This window comes from Helicoverpa zea, chromosome 18 (assembly GCF_022581195.2).
Source record: "Helicoverpa zea isolate HzStark_Cry1AcR chromosome 18, ilHelZeax1.1, whole genome shotgun sequence".
Lineage (NCBI taxonomy): Eukaryota > Metazoa > Arthropoda > Insecta > Lepidoptera > Noctuidae > Helicoverpa > Helicoverpa zea.
In genome coordinates this window covers 6,058,785-6,076,836 of record NC_061469.1, presented here as the reverse complement: position 1 = coordinate 6,076,836, position 18,052 = coordinate 6,058,785, and the positions used below count along the sequence as shown (strand labels likewise).

General features: G+C 36.1%; 5 protein-coding genes across 6 annotated transcripts; 1 reads left to right on the top strand and 4 right to left on the bottom strand.

Moving 5' to 3' along the window:
* Positions 1 to 1,463: 1,463 nt before the first annotated feature.
* Positions 1,464 to 8,739, top strand: LOC124639081 (neuropeptide-like precursor 1). Of its 2 annotated transcripts, none has more exons than XM_047176306.1 (5): positions 1,464 to 1,789; positions 5,085 to 5,177; positions 5,302 to 6,067; positions 6,810 to 6,842; positions 7,085 to 8,739. In XM_047176306.1, exons 2-5 carry the CDS (start codon positions 5,085 to 5,087, stop codon positions 7,201 to 7,203), a joined length of 1,011 nt encoding a protein of 336 aa, XP_047032262.1. In that variant the 5' UTR covers positions 1,464 to 1,789; the 3' UTR covers positions 7,204 to 8,739. The 2 variants fall into 2 exon arrangements, with proteins under 2 accessions (XP_047032262.1, XP_047032263.1); XM_047176307.1 differs by lacking the exon at positions 1,464 to 1,789 and adding an exon at positions 6,216 to 6,369 and having other exon boundaries at positions 4,388 to 5,177.
* Positions 8,635 to 9,901, bottom strand: LOC124639082 (uncharacterized protein DDB_G0271670-like). The gene is made up of 4 exons (XM_047176308.1): positions 9,790 to 9,901; positions 9,419 to 9,712; positions 8,944 to 9,271; positions 8,635 to 8,738 (listed from the first exon to the last, which is right to left on the bottom strand). The coding sequence occupies exons 1-3, from the start codon at positions 9,826 to 9,828 to the stop codon at positions 8,960 to 8,962; spliced, it is 645 nt and encodes a 214-aa protein (XP_047032264.1). The 5' UTR covers positions 9,829 to 9,901; the 3' UTR covers positions 8,635 to 8,738; positions 8,944 to 8,959.
* A 2,345-nt stretch (positions 9,902 to 12,246) lies between these two features.
* LOC124638955 lies at positions 12,247 to 13,045 on the bottom strand. The gene is made up of 2 exons (XM_047176134.1): positions 12,936 to 13,045; positions 12,247 to 12,694 (listed from the first exon to the last, which is right to left on the bottom strand). The coding sequence occupies exons 1-2, from the start codon at positions 12,972 to 12,974 to the stop codon at positions 12,353 to 12,355; spliced, it is 381 nt and encodes a 126-aa protein (XP_047032090.1). The 5' UTR covers positions 12,975 to 13,045; the 3' UTR covers positions 12,247 to 12,352.
* A 2,346-nt stretch (positions 13,046 to 15,391) lies between these two features.
* Positions 15,392 to 16,183, bottom strand: LOC124638914. The gene is made up of 2 exons (XM_047176066.1): positions 16,045 to 16,183; positions 15,392 to 15,762 (listed from the first exon to the last, which is right to left on the bottom strand). The coding sequence occupies exons 1-2, from the start codon at positions 16,081 to 16,083 to the stop codon at positions 15,457 to 15,459; spliced, it is 345 nt and encodes a 114-aa protein (XP_047032022.1). The 5' UTR covers positions 16,084 to 16,183; the 3' UTR covers positions 15,392 to 15,456.
* Positions 16,184 to 16,584: 401 nt separating this feature from the next.
* Positions 16,585 to 17,493, bottom strand: LOC124638872. Its single transcript, XM_047176002.1, has 2 exons — positions 17,363 to 17,493; positions 16,585 to 17,152 (listed from the first exon to the last, which is right to left on the bottom strand). The coding sequence occupies exons 1-2, from the start codon at positions 17,396 to 17,398 to the stop codon at positions 16,799 to 16,801; spliced, it is 390 nt and encodes a 129-aa protein (XP_047031958.1). The 5' UTR covers positions 17,399 to 17,493; the 3' UTR covers positions 16,585 to 16,798.
* Positions 17,494 to 18,052: the final 559 nt, after the last annotated feature.

The following is an 18,052-nucleotide window of genomic DNA, read 5'->3' as shown; positions in this document are numbered from 1 at the left end:
GCGTCAGTAATAGGATATCGTGGGTCCCTATGCAACCAATCAGTTTTTGATTTGTATCCACTAACGGATCGCTTTGGGAATGCCTCGGATGCTCGGAATACTAAGTACTGAAGCAATAGGTCATGCATGACGTCGACTGCCGTATGAGTCGCCTTGAGTATCTTGTTGCTTGACTTATTGGGTAGTTAGATTTGTTACATTTAGTTTGAAATTAGTAAAAAATCATTATTTTCATAACTCTCTTTTACCTACACTATAGTCGAACAAGATAATCCACTTCCAAACTAAATTCAACCGTAGTTAGATAAAGTGTAAGCTCTTTATTTATGGCTGTGACGTGAATTAACCGAGTACTAATGGCACTTGTATTAAAATGTACTATAATTAAAATGAAAGTTTGATATCCACGTGACTTTCAACGTGCAAAATAAAAAAACAAACGAGACAAGTTTTCCTCACCCTGCAACAGTTAATAAATAGCACTTGCTAGATGAGATTATTCCGACTTCCAAAAAGGAGGAGGTTTGCAATTGTTGTAGGTAGGTATGTTTTTTAACATTTTTAGGTTCAATTTATTAATATCTGTAAGAGAGAAATGTCAGTCAGTGCAGGTAGGTCCCTACTATAGGTAAGTGCCACACTCTCAGGCACTTTGCTACTAAGTGCTCTCGCACTATAATAGGTACCCACGTTCTGAACATAAAGAACTATTAGCGGGAACGACAAACGACCTGAAAACTCAGTTATTAAGTAAGTACTTAGGTATACTATAGTGAAACGCATCTTGCTTATAGTAGCGCCTAATTAGATCTTAGGGTACCTACTAACTACAATTTATTACAAAACAGGTTATCATGTAAACATGTAAAGAAAAGCCCCATTAAGTCCTGAAAAGTAGTAAACTTCATACTAATTTATCATAATTGAATGCAAAATACTGAAAAAATAAGTCAGTTTGGGTACGCAGGGACTAGGTGCGGGACCCTCATAGGCGCAGAGCCTGTAGCAATTGCTGCTCTTGCTACATAGTAAATCCGGAACTGAATATTTTTATGAAATATGCACACTACATAAAAAAATAAGTAGGGATTGTGCGGCATTGTTGGCGGAAACGTGGAAGAAACACCATAGAACTTTATGGCGGAAAGATCATAGGTTCAAACATATTGTAAAGTCATTGTTGCCTCGGTTCCCTATCTAGGCCTTGTAGGCGTAATAGCGAGACCATAGGATAAATGAAAGGTCATGAATTGGACGCCCACACACTACATGTGGTATTTTGTCGAAATGGTATCAACAGTTGCGGTGAACATTGTCATTACATTAAACCCCTATTATCTTTAACGAAAGACAATTTCCTAACAGAAATTCCTTAAATAGAAATGTCTAGGTGTACGTACCTGGTGTATTGATAGCTTTTATAATAGTGTCACGTAATGGGTTCCAAACTCATTATCTCGCCGGTGTGGCAGGACCTGTTATCCATTAGCCTATTGTTCGAGGCTAATACAATTTCCTGTGAATAGACATTTAATTAAAACATAACCCTGTGGCCTTCCAGTTGACTAATTAAAGTGCATAGTACAGTATCGAAGTAAGCTCCTCCTTCTTGTAACGCGCATGCGCGGACCACATGTAGTTTTCTATAAAAGCTCAGTTAAAGCCGACCAACAACCATTCCCGCCAAGAACTCCTTCTGAATTTCTAAAACTAATAGAAAAGTGTTCGGTTTAAAGTTGTCATAAAGTTTGAATGAAGTGAGCTGTTCCTGAAAAGGACGCCACCAAAGGTAAGTCAATTTAAATACATCGTAAAAAAGTTTACAGACAGGTTTCTAATTCGTGATACTTTTTCTAAACTTTTTCGCAAACTTCTGGTACTGATATATTCTAAGTTTTGATAGTAAGAGTATCTACTAAAAGAAAGAAAAGGAGTGGAAATAATAAGTACATAAGAGCAAGATAATATAGAAATACATCAAAGTTTTTATTTCGGATTAAATACTTTGCAGTTTATAAACATGACCAGAAAAAGCTGTGATCTACTAGTCTTTTGAATAGTTAAATTACTGTGGCAGTTATCATTACATACATTATTAGATTTAATTACATCAATAAGTTGGAAAGAAAATCCATACAGAGGTATCATGTGTCCATTTTCAGTACATCATAAATATTTACCGTAACTTTCAACTAAAGTTTACATTAAAATTAGTTTTATAATGTTTTCAACAAAGTAATTTAAAAAGTATATTCGAGTATTAAATATAAACTTTTTTTTGTATAAGCCTTTATTGTGACGAGTTCTGGTCTTAACACGATGTTAACTTATTGCACATTCGTAAGCCAAATTAAAGCCGGTCTCAAGGGCCGTCTCAAACATTGTTGAAAGAGGAAAGGCAAAAGGAAATGAATTAGTAGGTAGCTAAGCTGATTTTTTTTGCCGTGTTTGAAACCTACTGTAGTTGTACCTAACCTATACACATTTACAAAAAAATACAATGAAGATAAATAAATATCCCAATAAAAAAAAATAAAATAAAAAACATAAAAAAATAGAATTTATTTCTAAAAATGATGAAATGGTACTTAAGTTTCATCAACGACCGGTGCCGACTAGATTTGTTCACACAAATTAATGTCAATTAGTTAGGTTCGTATTTTTTCAATCACTGTCAGTAATCGCACAAAACCTTAAAAGGTTTTAAAGTTTCATACCCTTTGGCAACGTGTACACAATTTCTAATCAGAAGTTAATTTTAAAATTAGTAACGAAACCGGAAAATTCGTTTTATTAGCCTTGGGACTTCAATAGAAAATAAAAGGAAACGATATACGCTTCGAAATGATGAGAAAATTATGAAGAGACCTTTTGCTGGCTTAAGCACTGATCCGAGAGCTCTCACAAAGAGTCTCGACGCCTAGGTCGTCACTTTACTTAAAGAGAACTTCTTCCGTTTTTCGGCTCTTTGTTGGCGTTTCTATCATTTCACTCCGAAAATATTGAAAAGGCTTTATTAAAACGGTAAGGGAGAATTTTAATAAGACTCTTTTTAAAAGGTTGACTTTTTGTAATCATCCTCATCTAACCGGATTCAGCTGAGTACCAGTGCTTTACAAGAAGCGACTGCCTATCTGACCTCCTCAACCCAGTAACCCGGGCAATCCGATACCCCTTGGTTAGACTGGTGTGAGACTTTCTGGCTTCTGACTACCTGTAACGACTGCCAAGGATGTTCACTGACAGCCGGGACCTACAGTTTAACCTGCCATCCGAAACACAGTCAATGGTGTCTAAGATATACTTAGAAAGTACATACAAACTTTAAAAAGTTGCATTGGTACTTGCCTGACCTGGGATCGAACCCGTGCCCTCATACTTGAGGTTGGTCCTTTACCCACTAAGCCACCACGATTTCTTGACTTTTTGTAATAATGTTGCCTAATTAGAGGCAAAAAAATGTTGAATTGTAGCTGTAGTCATAATTACGATAAATATGTAGCCTTCATTTATCTCTGAAGCTAAGATCAGATTACTAAGACTATAACGAGGACTCATAATGGCCTGAAATCGGAAACTTCTAAACGATATTTTCTTTCACTGTCAATCAACTTTAGCCATCTTAGATTAACTTAGAAAATAGTTAGACAATATCTTAGAAAACTGACCAACTTTTCTTTGTTCTTGATTGACCTCATCACAAAGTTTATATTTTCCAAATTATTTTGTCTAGCCGCCAATGACTGACTGTCTAACTGAATTCTGTGCTAAATCCAGTAAGCATTTTGAATAGGCGAGTGAGACCTCAGATGTGACGTTATGAATGATATGCATGAGAATTATGCCCTCAACCCTCGATTTCGATCTGCATAGTGAGAACGTTCTTCTGTCTAGATCAAGGCCAATGAGAATCAGAACATACCTACCTACTACTATTACTATTTTACCCGCGTGCCAAAAAGTGTGTCTTGCTTTTTTTTAATATTAAAAAGAAGTTAAATAAATGTTTGCGAATGTTCTCTACAAAGTTACCAAAAAGCAGTTAGTTACAAACATAAAATGAATATTCTGAAAACGTTTTATTAAGGCTCTAATTGTTGACAGTCTCGTCAAAGGGCAAGTCTCGTCAATTTCATAATAATTTTGATCCTTAATCAATTATTGTCTCGATCATTGAACGATTAGCGTCGTCACGAGGGATATTAACAATATCTCTCGGGAGTATTATACGGGATCATAGACGATCCTTGATCCTACTTCATATTCTTGAAATAGAAGAAAATCCCCAAAGATTTACTAAGTACTCTGATATTTTTCTGAAAATTATGTATAGAAATATGTACGAAGAATATAAGCCGTTCCAATCGATTATTGATAGAGGCTTTATCAGATCGTTATTTAGTCGAGGTTGTATGAAACTATCTTGCATACAAGTTTAACCGGTACTAACCGGGTGTGAAACTCGCCTCAAAATACTCGACGTAGCTTGTAATGTAAACGCCAGCCTCGAGTAAATCAAAAATAAAGTTCGCGTAAGTACGTGGACGCATTACTACCGTATGTTACGCTCAGAAGTAACACTGCCATCAATGTTTACGTGCCTAAAATGATAACCGATGGAGTAAGCTTTGTGCATTCAAATACCCTTTTGGAACAAGCTTCGAAGTACAAGCTCAGGTGCTTCATAACAGACTTCCGCGTAATTGAATCCGCCAACTTCATATCCATTCCGGTGGCAGACTATTATCCGAGTTCCCCTCCCTAACGACGTTTTATTCGAGACCTGACACTGTAAAGTGATTTAGCCTCAAGTTGGAACTGGTTCGATTCAGTGACAAGAATCCATTTATAACAGCTTACTCTAATTGAACGGGTGTTTGACAAATCTGTTTCGAAAGTTGAGACTAGTTTTCTGGAATATGATCTTGAAACTATAGCTGCCGTTACTATGAACTGTAGTTAATATGAATGTGTAGAAATCTTTAGTCTTGCCTACCACATTAGAAGTTACATTGAGACATGTTCAATTCTACTATTCTTATATATTTTAATGTTCACTTTGCCCTCTCTGTCATTGTGACTAGATGCACGACCCACGGACGAGCTTCGCAAAGCATCGTGGCTACGTTCTACTGTTTGCTACTTTGGCGGTGGCATTCTCTACTTACATTGAACAGGTAAGTTCTATCACACATATATCACAAATTGTTAAAGAATTGACAATTAAAAAAGCAACACATTTCAAATCTTAAACATTGCGACAATACCTATGCATATGTGTACAATTATTATTATGCTTAGGTGGAGAGTTTGCCAGCGGACACAATAAGTCAATGGCCTACATTTGCAAGACGAAATATTGCGGCGTTAGCTAGAGATGGTTATTTGAGGAATTCTGCTTCCAAACAAGGCTATAAAAGAGGCATATCTACGCTTGCCAAAAACGGCTTACTGCCTACATACAGGTCACCTTACGTCGAAACTGATAAACAGGATCAAAATCAAGATGAATCACAAGAAAAGAGAAATATGGCATCTATAGCAAGGCTTCGTAGCTATGCTGCTATGAAAAGGAATATCCAAGCTCTCGCCAGAGACGGTTATCGTGTCGGCAGAGGACAATACAATCCGTCTAACGACAAACGTAATATTGCTGCTTTGGCGCGTAATGGGCTACTTCACAAGAAAGATGAAGCCAACGAAGAAGAATACTATTTCCCTTTCTATCAAAACCCCATCGCACCACTCACTGAAATTGATCATCCTTTAGATGTCAATGAAATGTATGACTTCCAACAATCAATCAATCCCGATATGTTTCCTTCTATGTCTCAAGTATACAAGCGCAGTCCTTTTGAACCATACTATGACTATTATAACCAAAAGGATAACGACAATTCGTATTTCAAGAGAAGTTTCGCAGGCAGTCCCGTTCATGGACTTTACAGACCCAATTACAATGAGCCAAATCCCAGGACAAAAAGATATGTGCTGCCGTATCCTGATCTCATGGAAGGAGACGAAGCGGTAGAGCAAAATGATATTGAAGGAGAAAAGCGTTCTGTAGGTGAGTAAAATGTGAGGAGAAGAATAAGTATTATTTTGGTTTGTTTACATAATTACTCAAAAACATCTTGTGCAATATTTTTGGAACTCAAACTTGCATCAAGGGTCAAGTTTGGGTTAATAGCCTGGCTTGTTTACTTCTGTTCCAGATGATGATGATGATGACGTCCGTGAAAATTTTGAAAAGCGTCATATCGGCTCTCTAGCTCGATTAGGTTTATTGCCTTCATTTAGGTACTCAGGAGGACGTTACAGTAGATCTGGACGAGCCAGATTGTTGTTACCTAGCCAGGAGTTGTACAGGTCTCGTAATATTCGAATATCTTTGTGTGTAGAATACAAAGATTCGTATTATGCTTTAGTGTATAGGCGATGGCGTAGGCGTAGACAAAAGATCTAGAAGGCATGATTAATTAGGTTTGAATGTTAGAGCTGTTTAATTCATCGATGTTTAGAGCGAGATTCTATTGAATGACCGTGAAGTCCAGAATGTAGTAGAACGCTTCAGATTAGGTTGTGCAGGATCAATGTTAGACATAAAACGATGATATCTTCGTGTCGCATGTCTGTTCAGTGTTTAGTGGTAAGATCTACGTGACAACTCTGTACAAGGTGGCATGGATGTTATAGTCCAATTGGATTAAAAGTACATGTTAGAATAAATGTTTTTTAATGTTCGTAAGAAATTGATGTCGTCAACAATGTAAGAAGCTTTATTTTTGACTCGATGTTTTGTTTTACAGGAAGCATTCCTCTGACGAGAATTTCGGAATTAGGTAGGTACCTTCTTTATATTTATATATATTCTCTATATTTCTTTTTTTTTAAGTCGAATTATTTTCATATCTTTAGAATAGTAATTCTTAGATGTTATTAAAATATTATTGCGTTTTTGAAAAATATGTTGAATTTGTTGTACTTTTCCGTACTTACAGTCTAATTTACATTTTTAGGCAACAAATTCTGAATAACTTAATCTAAGTACTGATTCTAATGCATACGTTGTTATTGTTAACAGGGAATATCTCTCTAGTCCCGAAGCTGACACACCAGTCGATACAGACGACTCCGACGTACCGGCGGCGTCAGTACCTGCTCACTCGCACCCGACCGGTCGGATCCTCCACCGACCGCTAAACAACGACCTCCCACACTCCAGCCCACTGCCGCTTCCACCGATTGCACCAACCAATTACGGAGATCGATTCGCCAAGAACCGCTGGCAATCTTACACCAAAGAAACACCCAAGTTCTACTATTTTAGATCATTAAAAGTTCCATATCACACGTCTGGGAAGCGTTACTTGTTGCTTCCAGCTGTTGACAATATCTTGCTCCGAAAAGGCTACCGCAACAGCAGTCTACCAAGTCGACGTAAGAATCAGTAGCTATGCCAGTGTCCGCTAGGTGGAGCCACGCTATACAGCTCAGGCTACCCTAGCGTATGAACTTTGAGGTGCATCGAATGTGCCGGTTTCCTTCTACATGTTTTCATTCAATTTCAATACTATATTGATGACGTTTTGGAAATAAAAAAAATATTTAATTGTTTGATATGACATTTCTTAACTGTGGGCTCCAATATCAATTGGTTATTGGGATCGGGTGAAACATGAATTTGGTTCATTTTCATGTCAAGACGTAGGGAACTCGGATTTACAATATAAATTAGACAATAATTTTGAACACTATAAAACATTTGTTCGTATCTCGTATATGTTAAATGTTGTGATTATTAGTTTAATGAAATAGGTAATAAGTTATTTTTAAGGGATCTCATTTATACAAAACGACTTTGGCCAGCTTAATACAGAACGTAACTTGATCGTAGATTAATTTAAGATGTCAATCGCAAATATATTAAAGTTGTAGAATAATGAATTGTGTTAACATTTAATATCAATATACTGAAAATAAACATAATCTTGTAAGTAAGAAAAATAAATGTGGAAGAGGAAGTAGGTAAGTATCAAATATATATTTTGGATGATGATGAATAATTATTATGATGGCATACGTCGGGAATAAAATTAAGTGGATTTAAGAAAATATATCACCTTTGGTAATATTTACTTTAAATAATATCAAAGTATCTCTCTATTGATTACAAAATACTAGCTGTGTTTGACAAATAAAATAAAAATATTTTCAAGAATTGTTAGAAAGTTATTTATTATCAAGCTTAAGCTTTAAAACGAAGGATCAATGTTTCGAATATTTAAGTGTAAACTGATAACATATTTACTGAAATATGTCAGAAGTAAAAAAAAAAAATATCGACAATAAACGAATATCGTGCGACCATAATATGATAATAATTTTTAAAATATATCTGTAGCTAGTAGAATTTATTCTTCACTTTTTATGATATATCTGATATCAATCAAAATATTTTTAAAACAAATATTGTAACTGATGATACTCATTGAATTTAGTATTGTGTTACTGTAAATAAACAAAACCGTGCCATATTCTTGTTTTATTTAAACACTTTTAGGCCTAGAACCTTGATTTAGGATTTGATTATGATTTTGGGTCCAATAACGAAGGAAATATAAAACACACACAAATGATTCAAATTCAATGTTTATTGGTTATAAGCACGCAAATAATATCATAGATATATAAAAGGCAATTCCGTTTCCATGTTGGTTCGCATATATTGTGGTTTCCTGAAAGGTAACAAAAAAAATGAAATCAAATATGAACACAACATATTAAAAAAGAGGAAAGAGATATGCAATCCTTTTTCTAAGGTGTGCATGCGTATAATACCAAGGTTTACGAACATTGACCGTTTGAATAGTCATACATAGTAACATATTATTCTAGGAAAGCAAATCAATTTCATTTAAATTTTCACAAATGGGATCTTACCAAGAACTTCTCAAGCTTATTGGCTCTTGGTGGTAGAAGTGCTGGTACTCGAAGATGACGAGCTCGACGAGCTCGATGAGCTGGAAGAGCTTGAAGAGCTGGACGAGGAACTTGAGGAACTCGAGGAACTAGAGTCAGTAGAAGTAGAATCCGTGGTCGACGTTGAGCCGGTAGTCGACGTAGTAGTAGTTGTGCAGAGAGGGCCTTTAGTAGCGGAGCAGAAGCCGTTTCTGCAGTAGGGGAGCATGCCACTGCAGGTTGTGGTAGTGCCGATGTTGAAGGGGTAGCAGCGACGGGCTGTGTGGCAGCCGGTGCATCTGAAGCCACCCTGGAATTAGACATGCAAAGCTGATTAAAACTGAGAAGTAAATGTGGGGGAAATATCAAATGATAATTTGGTAGTAACATGGAGCATATTTTTGATAGGATAGAACATTGCAATAATATTGCTAATGATAAAGAAATGTCATTTTACCTCAGTTGCGTAGTTGCATCTTACGACACGACGGAAGAAAAGTTGGTCCTGGCGAGCGTGTTCTGCATCGGGGGACTCAGCAGACCTCTTGTGACGAGATTCACCTTCGCCGAATCCAGGTATTTGTGGCCAGCCGAATTTAGGGAGTTTGAAGGCGAAGTGGTCGAAGGATCCCGAAGCTGCTGATGCTGGTGGTGGCTCGCTGCTGCCCTGAGAGGGCGCTATGGTCGTTTCACTGGAGCTATCCGATCCATTCGAACTTGGCTCTTGTGCCAAGATTATGGTTGAAGGGACCTGTGATAAAAAGTCAACAAAATTATTATCAATTGGAATACTTAGATACTATGTAATTATTTTTAATAAAATCTTACCAGAAGAGCCAGGAAAAAGATATTTTTGAAAGAAGCCATTTTGGTTCTCTTAGTTCCTCGTGTCCTCCAGTTGATGAAGTTGCTTGATGTGATGGATTACTGGGCTTATATACGATTTACACATAAAGAATATGCTAATCAATACAATGGTTCTGATAGGGTTGTCGAAGATTTGTAGTTCGTTGTTCTTCACGATCATAATTCTTCTTCAATGGTCTTAAAATTCATAAAAGTAGCAAACCAACAGGCATAAACCTTGATAGTTTTACAACTTTTTATATTATTTGAAGAATAAGATGAAAAATGAAACATTTCCTGTACATCAAAGTTATCAAGCATAGTAATGATAGTGCAGCCCTGACGTCCATCTCTTCATAAACCGAAAGCAAACAATGTAACGACGGCTTCCTGAACACAATCAGACCACAACTATAGTCTGAACATGAAAGCCTTTTATTTCTATTACAAATGCCAGCGCCTCGCACCAATACAATGACGTATGTATAATAGAATACGCAGAGAATATACCGCGTCTTTCAAAGAAGTATTATTGTTGGAGTCGTGACATATAATTGATAGAAAACAAGCGTGATGAACGTGAAAGATTTGTACACAAACGATAAGATAGCTGTTGGCATGTTTACGAGATAACACATGTTTTTCAGGTTGCAGATGCGAGTGGAGTAATTTATAGTTGAAGACTTATGAAGATTTGCGTGATCATAATGCAATCATGATTTCAGTTTTTACGGAGTCATTTATTACAGAGTATTTTAATTGTTCCAAACACAAAAAAAAGAAACAAAATGAATTTCACATTTTGGAATGGTATATTAGCATTCCAAAAACAACTACTAAATAATTAAGCAATGTATCTTTCAAACAAGACAAATTGGCTGTATTTCTTCGTACCTCTAAGTTACAGTTTTGCCATTAATTACGTACATAAGTGCAGAATTCAAACCCACGTCCCAGGTTTGCTCAACTACGCAACTACGAGTAGTTCATTGTTTTGTTCTTGTAACTGTATTGAAACTTCTACGTGCCGTCTACGAACTAAGTTTTATCAACTGGAGCTAGTTTTGTGGAATACGTGCTAACTGGTTGAATGTGTTTGAAGAAGTTAAATGGATTAAAGTTACAGCTTCCCCATGAAGCTATTTATTGAAACTTGTTTGGTACATTTGGTGGCATGGAGATGACAACTGTTGCTTGCTTTCTTTACGGGGACAGATTAGAAACGTTGGACTAATTATGACTTAGACAACCATTAAAATCTGTGTGTGTACGTTTAATTTAATTAACCAATGGTTTCTATGATACAAACATGTCTATATCACTATGGTTCTAATTAATACACACACAGAACATAAAACATTTACTTCAAATACACTGAGCACACACTAATCGTCCACTCGACGTCCGTGCGTCATTTTAGGGATCCAGCAGAATACCAGCGTCAGGTATTCTACCTGACACATGCTAAGCTGGACTCCCATTCGGTGCAAACTTAGGACACTGCACCGCGCCGTTAATTTCTGTTTGAATTTTATGTTTCTCTTTTTACTCACTTTTTGTTTTGTTTTATTTCTTATTGTGTACCTTTGTTGTGTCTTTTGTTTGTCCTGAATAAATGTTTTATCTAACTGTCTATCTATGTAGTAGACTTTTCTTTGGTATGTGGATGACCCAGGAATGGCGTTGGTTGGTTTGACCGCGGTAATCTTAGGACTAATGGTTATTTTTTTTTAATATTACGTTATTCATTAAATAGCTTATTTCTAATGATTTTATCCTGGTGCCTATCAGGATGCCAGTGAAGCAATAGTCACGAATAATTACGATAGAGAATATTTTCCTTCTAACTGTATTGTAATTGATATTATTCTAATATTAACAATTTGACACTGATACAGTAACAGTATTTCAATAGTAACTCCAGACAATAAGGGCCATTCATTTGACGTGGGTTGAAACATATTACGAAGCTCTTTACATAGTCCGGAGGAACTTTCATTAAATTCGATGTTTTTTATTGAGCAGACATTCTGAATCTCTCGATGTTAATTCAGTACTTATAATCCTCCAAGGCTAATAATGTTTTTCATTACTTTGGATATAATTTTTAAAGGGCTACTTTAATCTTCAATAATAAACTGGTCGCAACCAACATTTCAATTTTTTTATTACCATAAAATATTTTCTTCTCTTTTGTTAAAGTGTCTTTGGATAAAAATTGTTCAGAAGTTTTAAAATTTTATTTTATTTTTGAAAGTTGTTTATAATATTCTATTGTTCAAGTTTAAAAATTAGGTAATCAGTGATCACGTTACAGACTTTTCCCTAATTCTGTTTAAGTAAAAATATACAAGTAACTACAGCAATTGGGTTGTTTATTTCAGAATCTAGAGAAGCGCAAATTAATATGAGAAGGGCGAAACCACAAATAAAAATATATTTCAATTCAACGAGTATTTATTACCAAAACCATATTCGAAACAAATCCAAATAGCAAATCATATCTCAATGATTATTTCCCAAACTCATTGAAACCAACTTTTGTTTAGGCTGCAGCACATTCAACACTGGGCACATGAGAGCAAATGCCATTATTGCAGTGAGGCTTAAAAGGATTATTGCAAGCCTTCAGCAGTCCTCCAATTTGCTTGCAGATTAACCTCGTATTACAATCGTGGCACGAAATCTTCTTGCCTAATGTGAAGTCGCAGGTTGTCCAGTTAGCGGCCGAAACTTGGGATATGTCAAAAGCTTCGTCATCTTCTTCAACTTGTCTTCGTGAGCGACCCTGGTTTTGGTGGGGTCCACCTTGCTGAGTTGGTGATCCTCCTTGGTTGGTGTGCGGTCCACCTTGAGGAGATTGAGCGAGTGCCACAGCTAGGACGCACTGAAACAAAAGATAGAGCATCTTAGTTCTTAGTATTATGTATTTCAGAATACAAGTAAGGGGTGGTAAAATTCTTGTTTATTATGCAGTTCTCTGCATTAATTATTAAATTACTTGTGTTGTTTTAAGACATGGCTTTATTTAAAGGTTTTCGTGAGAACAGTAAACTTGAGGTACTAAAGCAAATCTGATGTCTTCTAAATAGTAGGTAGGTTATAAAATAAGTAATTTAATTACTTACCAGCGCCGCAAAGATGAGAACGTTTTGGATGTGAGCCATTGTTGTTTCCTTGATTCCTTGCTTCCTACTTGGTTCATCTATTACTTCCAATACCTTTTATATGGTGTACTTATCTAAAGCTTATCACAGGTTCTTTCTTCAAACAAATAGGGAAATCACAATTTCTCTAGTGGGTTTTCCTTTTGTTTGAACTCTATAAACATATTCTGTTGTTGTTTTGAAGCGGGAAATTTCTCCGTAAGCAGGTACTTGTGGAGAACAATGCAAAACTAATAGAGATTTACATACATACGCGTAGTTTATGCTCTATAAATAAATCATATGTTGTGTTGGATTATTGTTGATTCGTAATTAGTGTGTTGTTTTAATGTACTGTTGCTTTTGAAGATCTGATTTGGTTAAGTTCACTGAACCTTACACTGAACTTAAATAACGCTACTGACGCTGAATTGCGACAGCTGACTCAAAAGTCGAATAATATGTTGGTATGGGTTGCGTGTACCGGTAGGCATTCATTCGTGCTGACAAAATCGGGCTGAAAAACTGCGTTAAGGTTCAGTGGTTGAACAAATGGCAGCTATTTACATTTAAAAGGACGTAAAAAATCCTCGCCTGTATTTTTGACGGACTTGTTTACACATCACAGCGCTTCCCAGCAAAAATAAATTCCCAGTATATATTTTTTTCATGGTAGTGGGTCACTGAAAAATCTACAGTAAATACTGCGTGGTTTGTTTTGTAAAGTGCCTGAAAGGATCCATTTCATTACTGGTAAAAAACATCAAAAAAGGTAATGAAGTATAAACCTTAAATCTTATAAAGGTCCTACCAGGATAGCTACATATTTTTTTTTTCACGATTTTAGACCTTGTTAAATAATATAAGTTATCTAAATTGGTGCAGCTTTTTTTGCCATTAAAGCACCTGTTCATTCATAATTGCAGTTAGGTAGTAATGAAATAGATTTAGCGTTAGATTCCATTTGTTTATTAATAATTGCACTGAAATACATTTTATAATATTTTTAAACACGGACCTATATAAACCGCAACGTAATAGGTTTATCTCGAAGATATGATGTCAAAGATATTAGTTCGTCAACATCTGTGGGTTTTCATTGTTGACGGTATGAAAGAAAAATTGAACTGTCACTTTCCAATTTGGGAATTTACGCTTATTCAGAAATAGACTCATGTACCCTTGAAATGTTGTGTTTATCATATCGAAATTTTATCTCAAAATATAAAGAAGACTGTCAATCTTTCATTCAAGACTGACATTGGTGGACCTATTTTCTATTTTTTTGATAGATTCTAGTGATACTGTACATAGTCATTGATGGGAGTCAAATCAGGCCTGAATCATTGAGAATTATCGTACCTAACCTATCACAATAATACTATCTGTGAGTGATGTCTCTATCTAATATAAGTATTAAATATTAATAGGTAGCAGCATATATGTATCATGATTTATTGGCTTTAGTGTCAAAGTTTGTTAAATATCTTGCTAATATTCTTAAAATTTATTGCGAAGAATGTGCGTGAGAAGATAGATAGAGATACTATGCTATGGCCCCTTGAGTACTGATGCTAGAGTTGCGTTTTAACTAATACCTTACTAATATGCTAACACACTTCGTGATGGGTGAGAACTTCTGTTCCCTTGCTTCCATGGACAAGTGCCACTCGACCGCACTGAGACATTGTGAACAGATGTATATTAATATTTTTATGAAGCTGAAAAGTTTATATTATATGTATATACAGGCCATAGGCTACTTAACCGGTTGCGTAAAGTATTTCCCACGTGATGCGGGTGAAACTGCTGGTAGAAATTACATATCTATGGGTCAACGAATTTGACGATTTTATTTACAAACAATTTTTTTTTATCTATAGATGCAACTGCCATCAAACATGTTAGGTATCTCACAAATCCGTGATTTATTCGTAGGAGCTATGTACCTAACCTGTCAGTATCAGTATCAGTATCTGTAGTATAGCTGATCATTTCTTCATGTGGGTTTTCCTACATTTGATAATTTGATCTAATCATTTATATCTTTGTACTTGATCCCGTTTTCCTCTCATTGGTTCTAGTGGTTGCTATGTTCAATGTTTATGCACCTAAGTCAGAATTTAATTTATTGTTAGATATTTTCTAAAAATAGAAATAAAGTCAGATAGAGTTTGTGCATGTTATCATCACATTCCCACCAATGTGCTTTAAAAAAAGTCTTTCTTTTCATTCATTTCATCTATGTATCAGTCTTTAGCAACAAAAACGACTTATGATTTTAGAACTACAGAAAAGTGGACACTATTTGAGGATTGTGACATATTTTGATGTTTGTTAAAATCAATGGGTAATTTTAAATTCTAAATTAACAACTATGGTAACGTTTAAAGGTGATAAATCAGGTAGAGAAGAAACACAAAATAATAGAAAATGAGTATATCAAAATATCAGTCATTTATTCATATCAAAATCATGAACGGTATTTGGTAGAATCCATAACTTAGGCACATTCAGTACTAGGTTCTGGTGAACACAGTCCGTTGTTGCAGTAGGGTGCTCCCACAGCCGGGCAGTGAAGGAGCAGTCCTCCAACCTTCTTGCAGATCAGTCTTGTGTGGCAGTCGTGACAACGCATCCTTGGTCGTAAGCTGTAGTCACAGGCGATCCATTCGACATCAGAATCGTCATTGTCCTTGTGATTATGGTTATGATTATGACGCTTTTGGCGTGGCATCTCCATAGATCCTCCAATGTGTAAGTGTAGCCCTCCTTGGGCTGCTTCCGTGAAGGACACGGCTAGGTAGCACTGTGGAGAAAAAAAATGAGTTAAAATACAGAATGAAATGAAAGTGAATTATGAGAGAGCATTGTAAATAGTTGAGATCCTTATGCTTGTTTTACAGGAAACAAATCAAAACTTCTTCTTTCCATTGAAATTGAATATAGGTACTGATTTGCCAGCCAATATAATTTGTCGTTAAATAATGACTTATTGAATTCACTCTTCGAGCTTTTTCACTACAACTGACGCACTTCTCTAAAATCACCAACGCAACGGTTAAACTGAAGGAAAGTTTCCAATACGTACCAGAGCCACAAAAATTAGGAGGTTCTGGATATGGGCCATGGTTGATACTGTACTAAGTAAATATTTCACTTGCCGGACCCTTATATACCATCCAGCTTATCTTGAGCTTATCATAATCTTTGTTACTCAATCTCTTTTGTTTCTCAATACACTTTGTTTGAAGTGGGGAATACGATAAGCAATTGTTTGGGGAATTTTGTAAGTATTCCTCAAATTATGCATATTGCTACCTGCGCTTTTACTTCGTCCGCGTGGTGTTTAATCATAGTCATAGAAATAATGGATTTCTTTGAAAATATTATGTAGATTATATTTAGGTTGAGTAGTTAATGCTCTGTTACTGAGTGCTAGCAGGTAGAAAGATCTTGTGGTGTTTATAAATACGTAAACTAAGTATGAGCTACGATTTTAACCATACTTGAAATGTGTTATTGGACTTGTTGTTCATTTTAAAAACTTTCAGCAAAATACCATGTGAGTATCTAGGTACAAATATGTGTAGGTAGATAAGGCTCATCACAAAGTTAATGAAAGAATAGATAATTTCAAAATAATTTATTATTCAGATCGGATTTGATAAATAAAAAAAAAGTAAATATAAATAATATATGTGAAAGCTTTTACAAATCAATGACTGGAATTAACGATTTTTATAATAGAATACACAAATTGTTTTAGATTGCAATGCAACAATTTTATTAGAAAAATTCATAGAGATTGTGAGCCGTTAAGGAGTATGAGTATTCAAGAAGGTTTAGACAGCGCCGGCGGCACGGGGAGCGGCAGCGGGCACTCCACAGCCTTCAGCGGGCGTGGCGGAGCACTCTCCCAAGTTGCAGTACGGCAGTGTAGGGTCCGTGCAGGCACGTTGAAGACCACCAATCTTAGTGCACACCAGCCTGGTCGAGCAGTCCACGCAGGAGCTACCAACTGTGGTGCAAGGAGTCCACTGAGGGAACCAGGGGGCGCCTGCTAGCCATGGGGGAATCCAAGGGTTGGCGGCTCCGGCGCCCCAGCCTGCTCCACCACCGGCTCCCCACCCAGCACCACCACCCCAGCCAGCTACTCCTGCACCGGGTTGGGCGGGAACTGCTGATACCATGGCAACCTGGCAAAGTAAAAAAAAAAATTGTTATGTGGATACTGTCAGGCTTTTGTTTTTAGAACATTACACTATCGTTTTGTAATGCATAAACGATCAAGTAGAGTAGTGGATTTATCACCGCTTATCTTGATCCCTAACAAGAGTTATTCCCAAGATAAGACACTTTCTCAAGATGAGTCAATCCGGATACAGATTCGATTTTTCTTTACTTACCAGTGCACAAATAACTAGAACGATTTTCGCAGACATTATTGAAGTATTAATATTCGTTTTATTCGAGTTCGTAATACTGGAAGATTCACTTCGTTTCTATCGTTATTGTGGCGTAGCATCAGCTTTTATACGAGTAGTGTTTGTTCGTAGGATTACATGTTACCACCTGTAGTGTATACTATATACACAAAGGTTTTCCCAAATGGAAAGAGCAGGCAGTCATAAAGGAGATAAGATAGTCAACAACAGCACATGTTTGTCTGAACAGCAGTTGGTGTAATAACATGTAATAATAGTTAATATTTTAAGAAGAAAGTTGTATTTGCTCGCTGATGAATCGGGTTTTTCTATAGCAAACATTGCTAACCTGTTGGATTTTCAGAAAGGTCAAAAAGGAGATGCTTCATCGTAACATACCAGAAACAGAAAAGAGAATCACAATCGAAGTTTTTGAAGTATCAATTATTGTTTTGATTTATTTAAACATAAATTTGAATTCAACAACTGAGCCTACCATGAATTAATGAAATGGCCTGTTGTTAAAGTAGAGTAATGTATTGTGTAGTTAAATAGTAACTGAAATAATATTATGTGTAATAAGCATGATCAAATATTATGCGTACCTATAACCCTACCAAGGAACTCTGGCGACAGATTGTTCAGTTATTTCAATTAACGGCGGTGATTTAA

What these genes read in the sequence shown, in the direction of transcription:
- LOC124639081 (XM_047176307.1), top strand. Translation starts at nt 5,085, where the DNA reads ATGCACGACCCACGGACGAGCTTCGCAAAGCATCGTGGCTACGTTCTA. An exon ending in TCTCTACTTACATTGAACAG is followed by an intron (nt 5,178 to 5,301) that starts GTAAGTTCTATC and finishes TATTATGCTTAG; the next exon opens with GTGGAGAGTTTGCCAGCGGA. An exon ending in CCTAGCCAGGAGTTGTACAG is followed by an intron (nt 6,370 to 6,809) that starts GTCTCGTAATAT and finishes TTTGTTTTACAG; the next exon opens with GAAGCATTCCTCTGACGAGA.
- LOC124639082 (XM_047176308.1), bottom strand. Translation starts at nt 9,828, where the DNA reads ATGGCTTCTTTCAAAAATATCTTTTTCCTGGCTCTTCTG. An exon ending in TCTTTTTCCTGGCTCTTCTG is followed by an intron (nt 9,713 to 9,789) that starts GTAAGATTTTAT and finishes TTTTTATCACAG; the next exon opens with GTCCCTTCAACCATAATCTT. An exon ending in GATGCAACTACGCAACTGAG is followed by an intron (nt 9,272 to 9,418) that starts GTAAAATGACAT and finishes GTCTAATTCCAG; the next exon opens with GGTGGCTTCAGATGCACCGG.
- LOC124638955 (XM_047176134.1), bottom strand. Translation starts at nt 12,974, where the DNA reads ATGGCTCACATCCAAAACGTTCTCATCTTTGCGGCGCTG. An exon ending in TTCTCATCTTTGCGGCGCTG is followed by an intron (nt 12,695 to 12,935) that starts GTAAGTAATTAA and finishes CTTTTGTTTCAG; the next exon opens with TGCGTCCTAGCTGTGGCACT.
- LOC124638914 (XM_047176066.1), bottom strand. Translation starts at nt 16,083, where the DNA reads ATGGCCCATATCCAGAACCTCCTAATTTTTGTGGCTCTG. An exon ending in TCCTAATTTTTGTGGCTCTG is followed by an intron (nt 15,763 to 16,044) that starts GTACGTATTGGA and finishes TTTTCTCCACAG; the next exon opens with TGCTACCTAGCCGTGTCCTT.
- LOC124638872 (XM_047176002.1), bottom strand. Translation starts at nt 17,398, where the DNA reads ATGTCTGCGAAAATCGTTCTAGTTATTTGTGCACTG. An exon ending in TTCTAGTTATTTGTGCACTG is followed by an intron (nt 17,153 to 17,362) that starts GTAAGTAAAGAA and finishes TTACTTTGCCAG; the next exon opens with GTTGCCATGGTATCAGCAGT.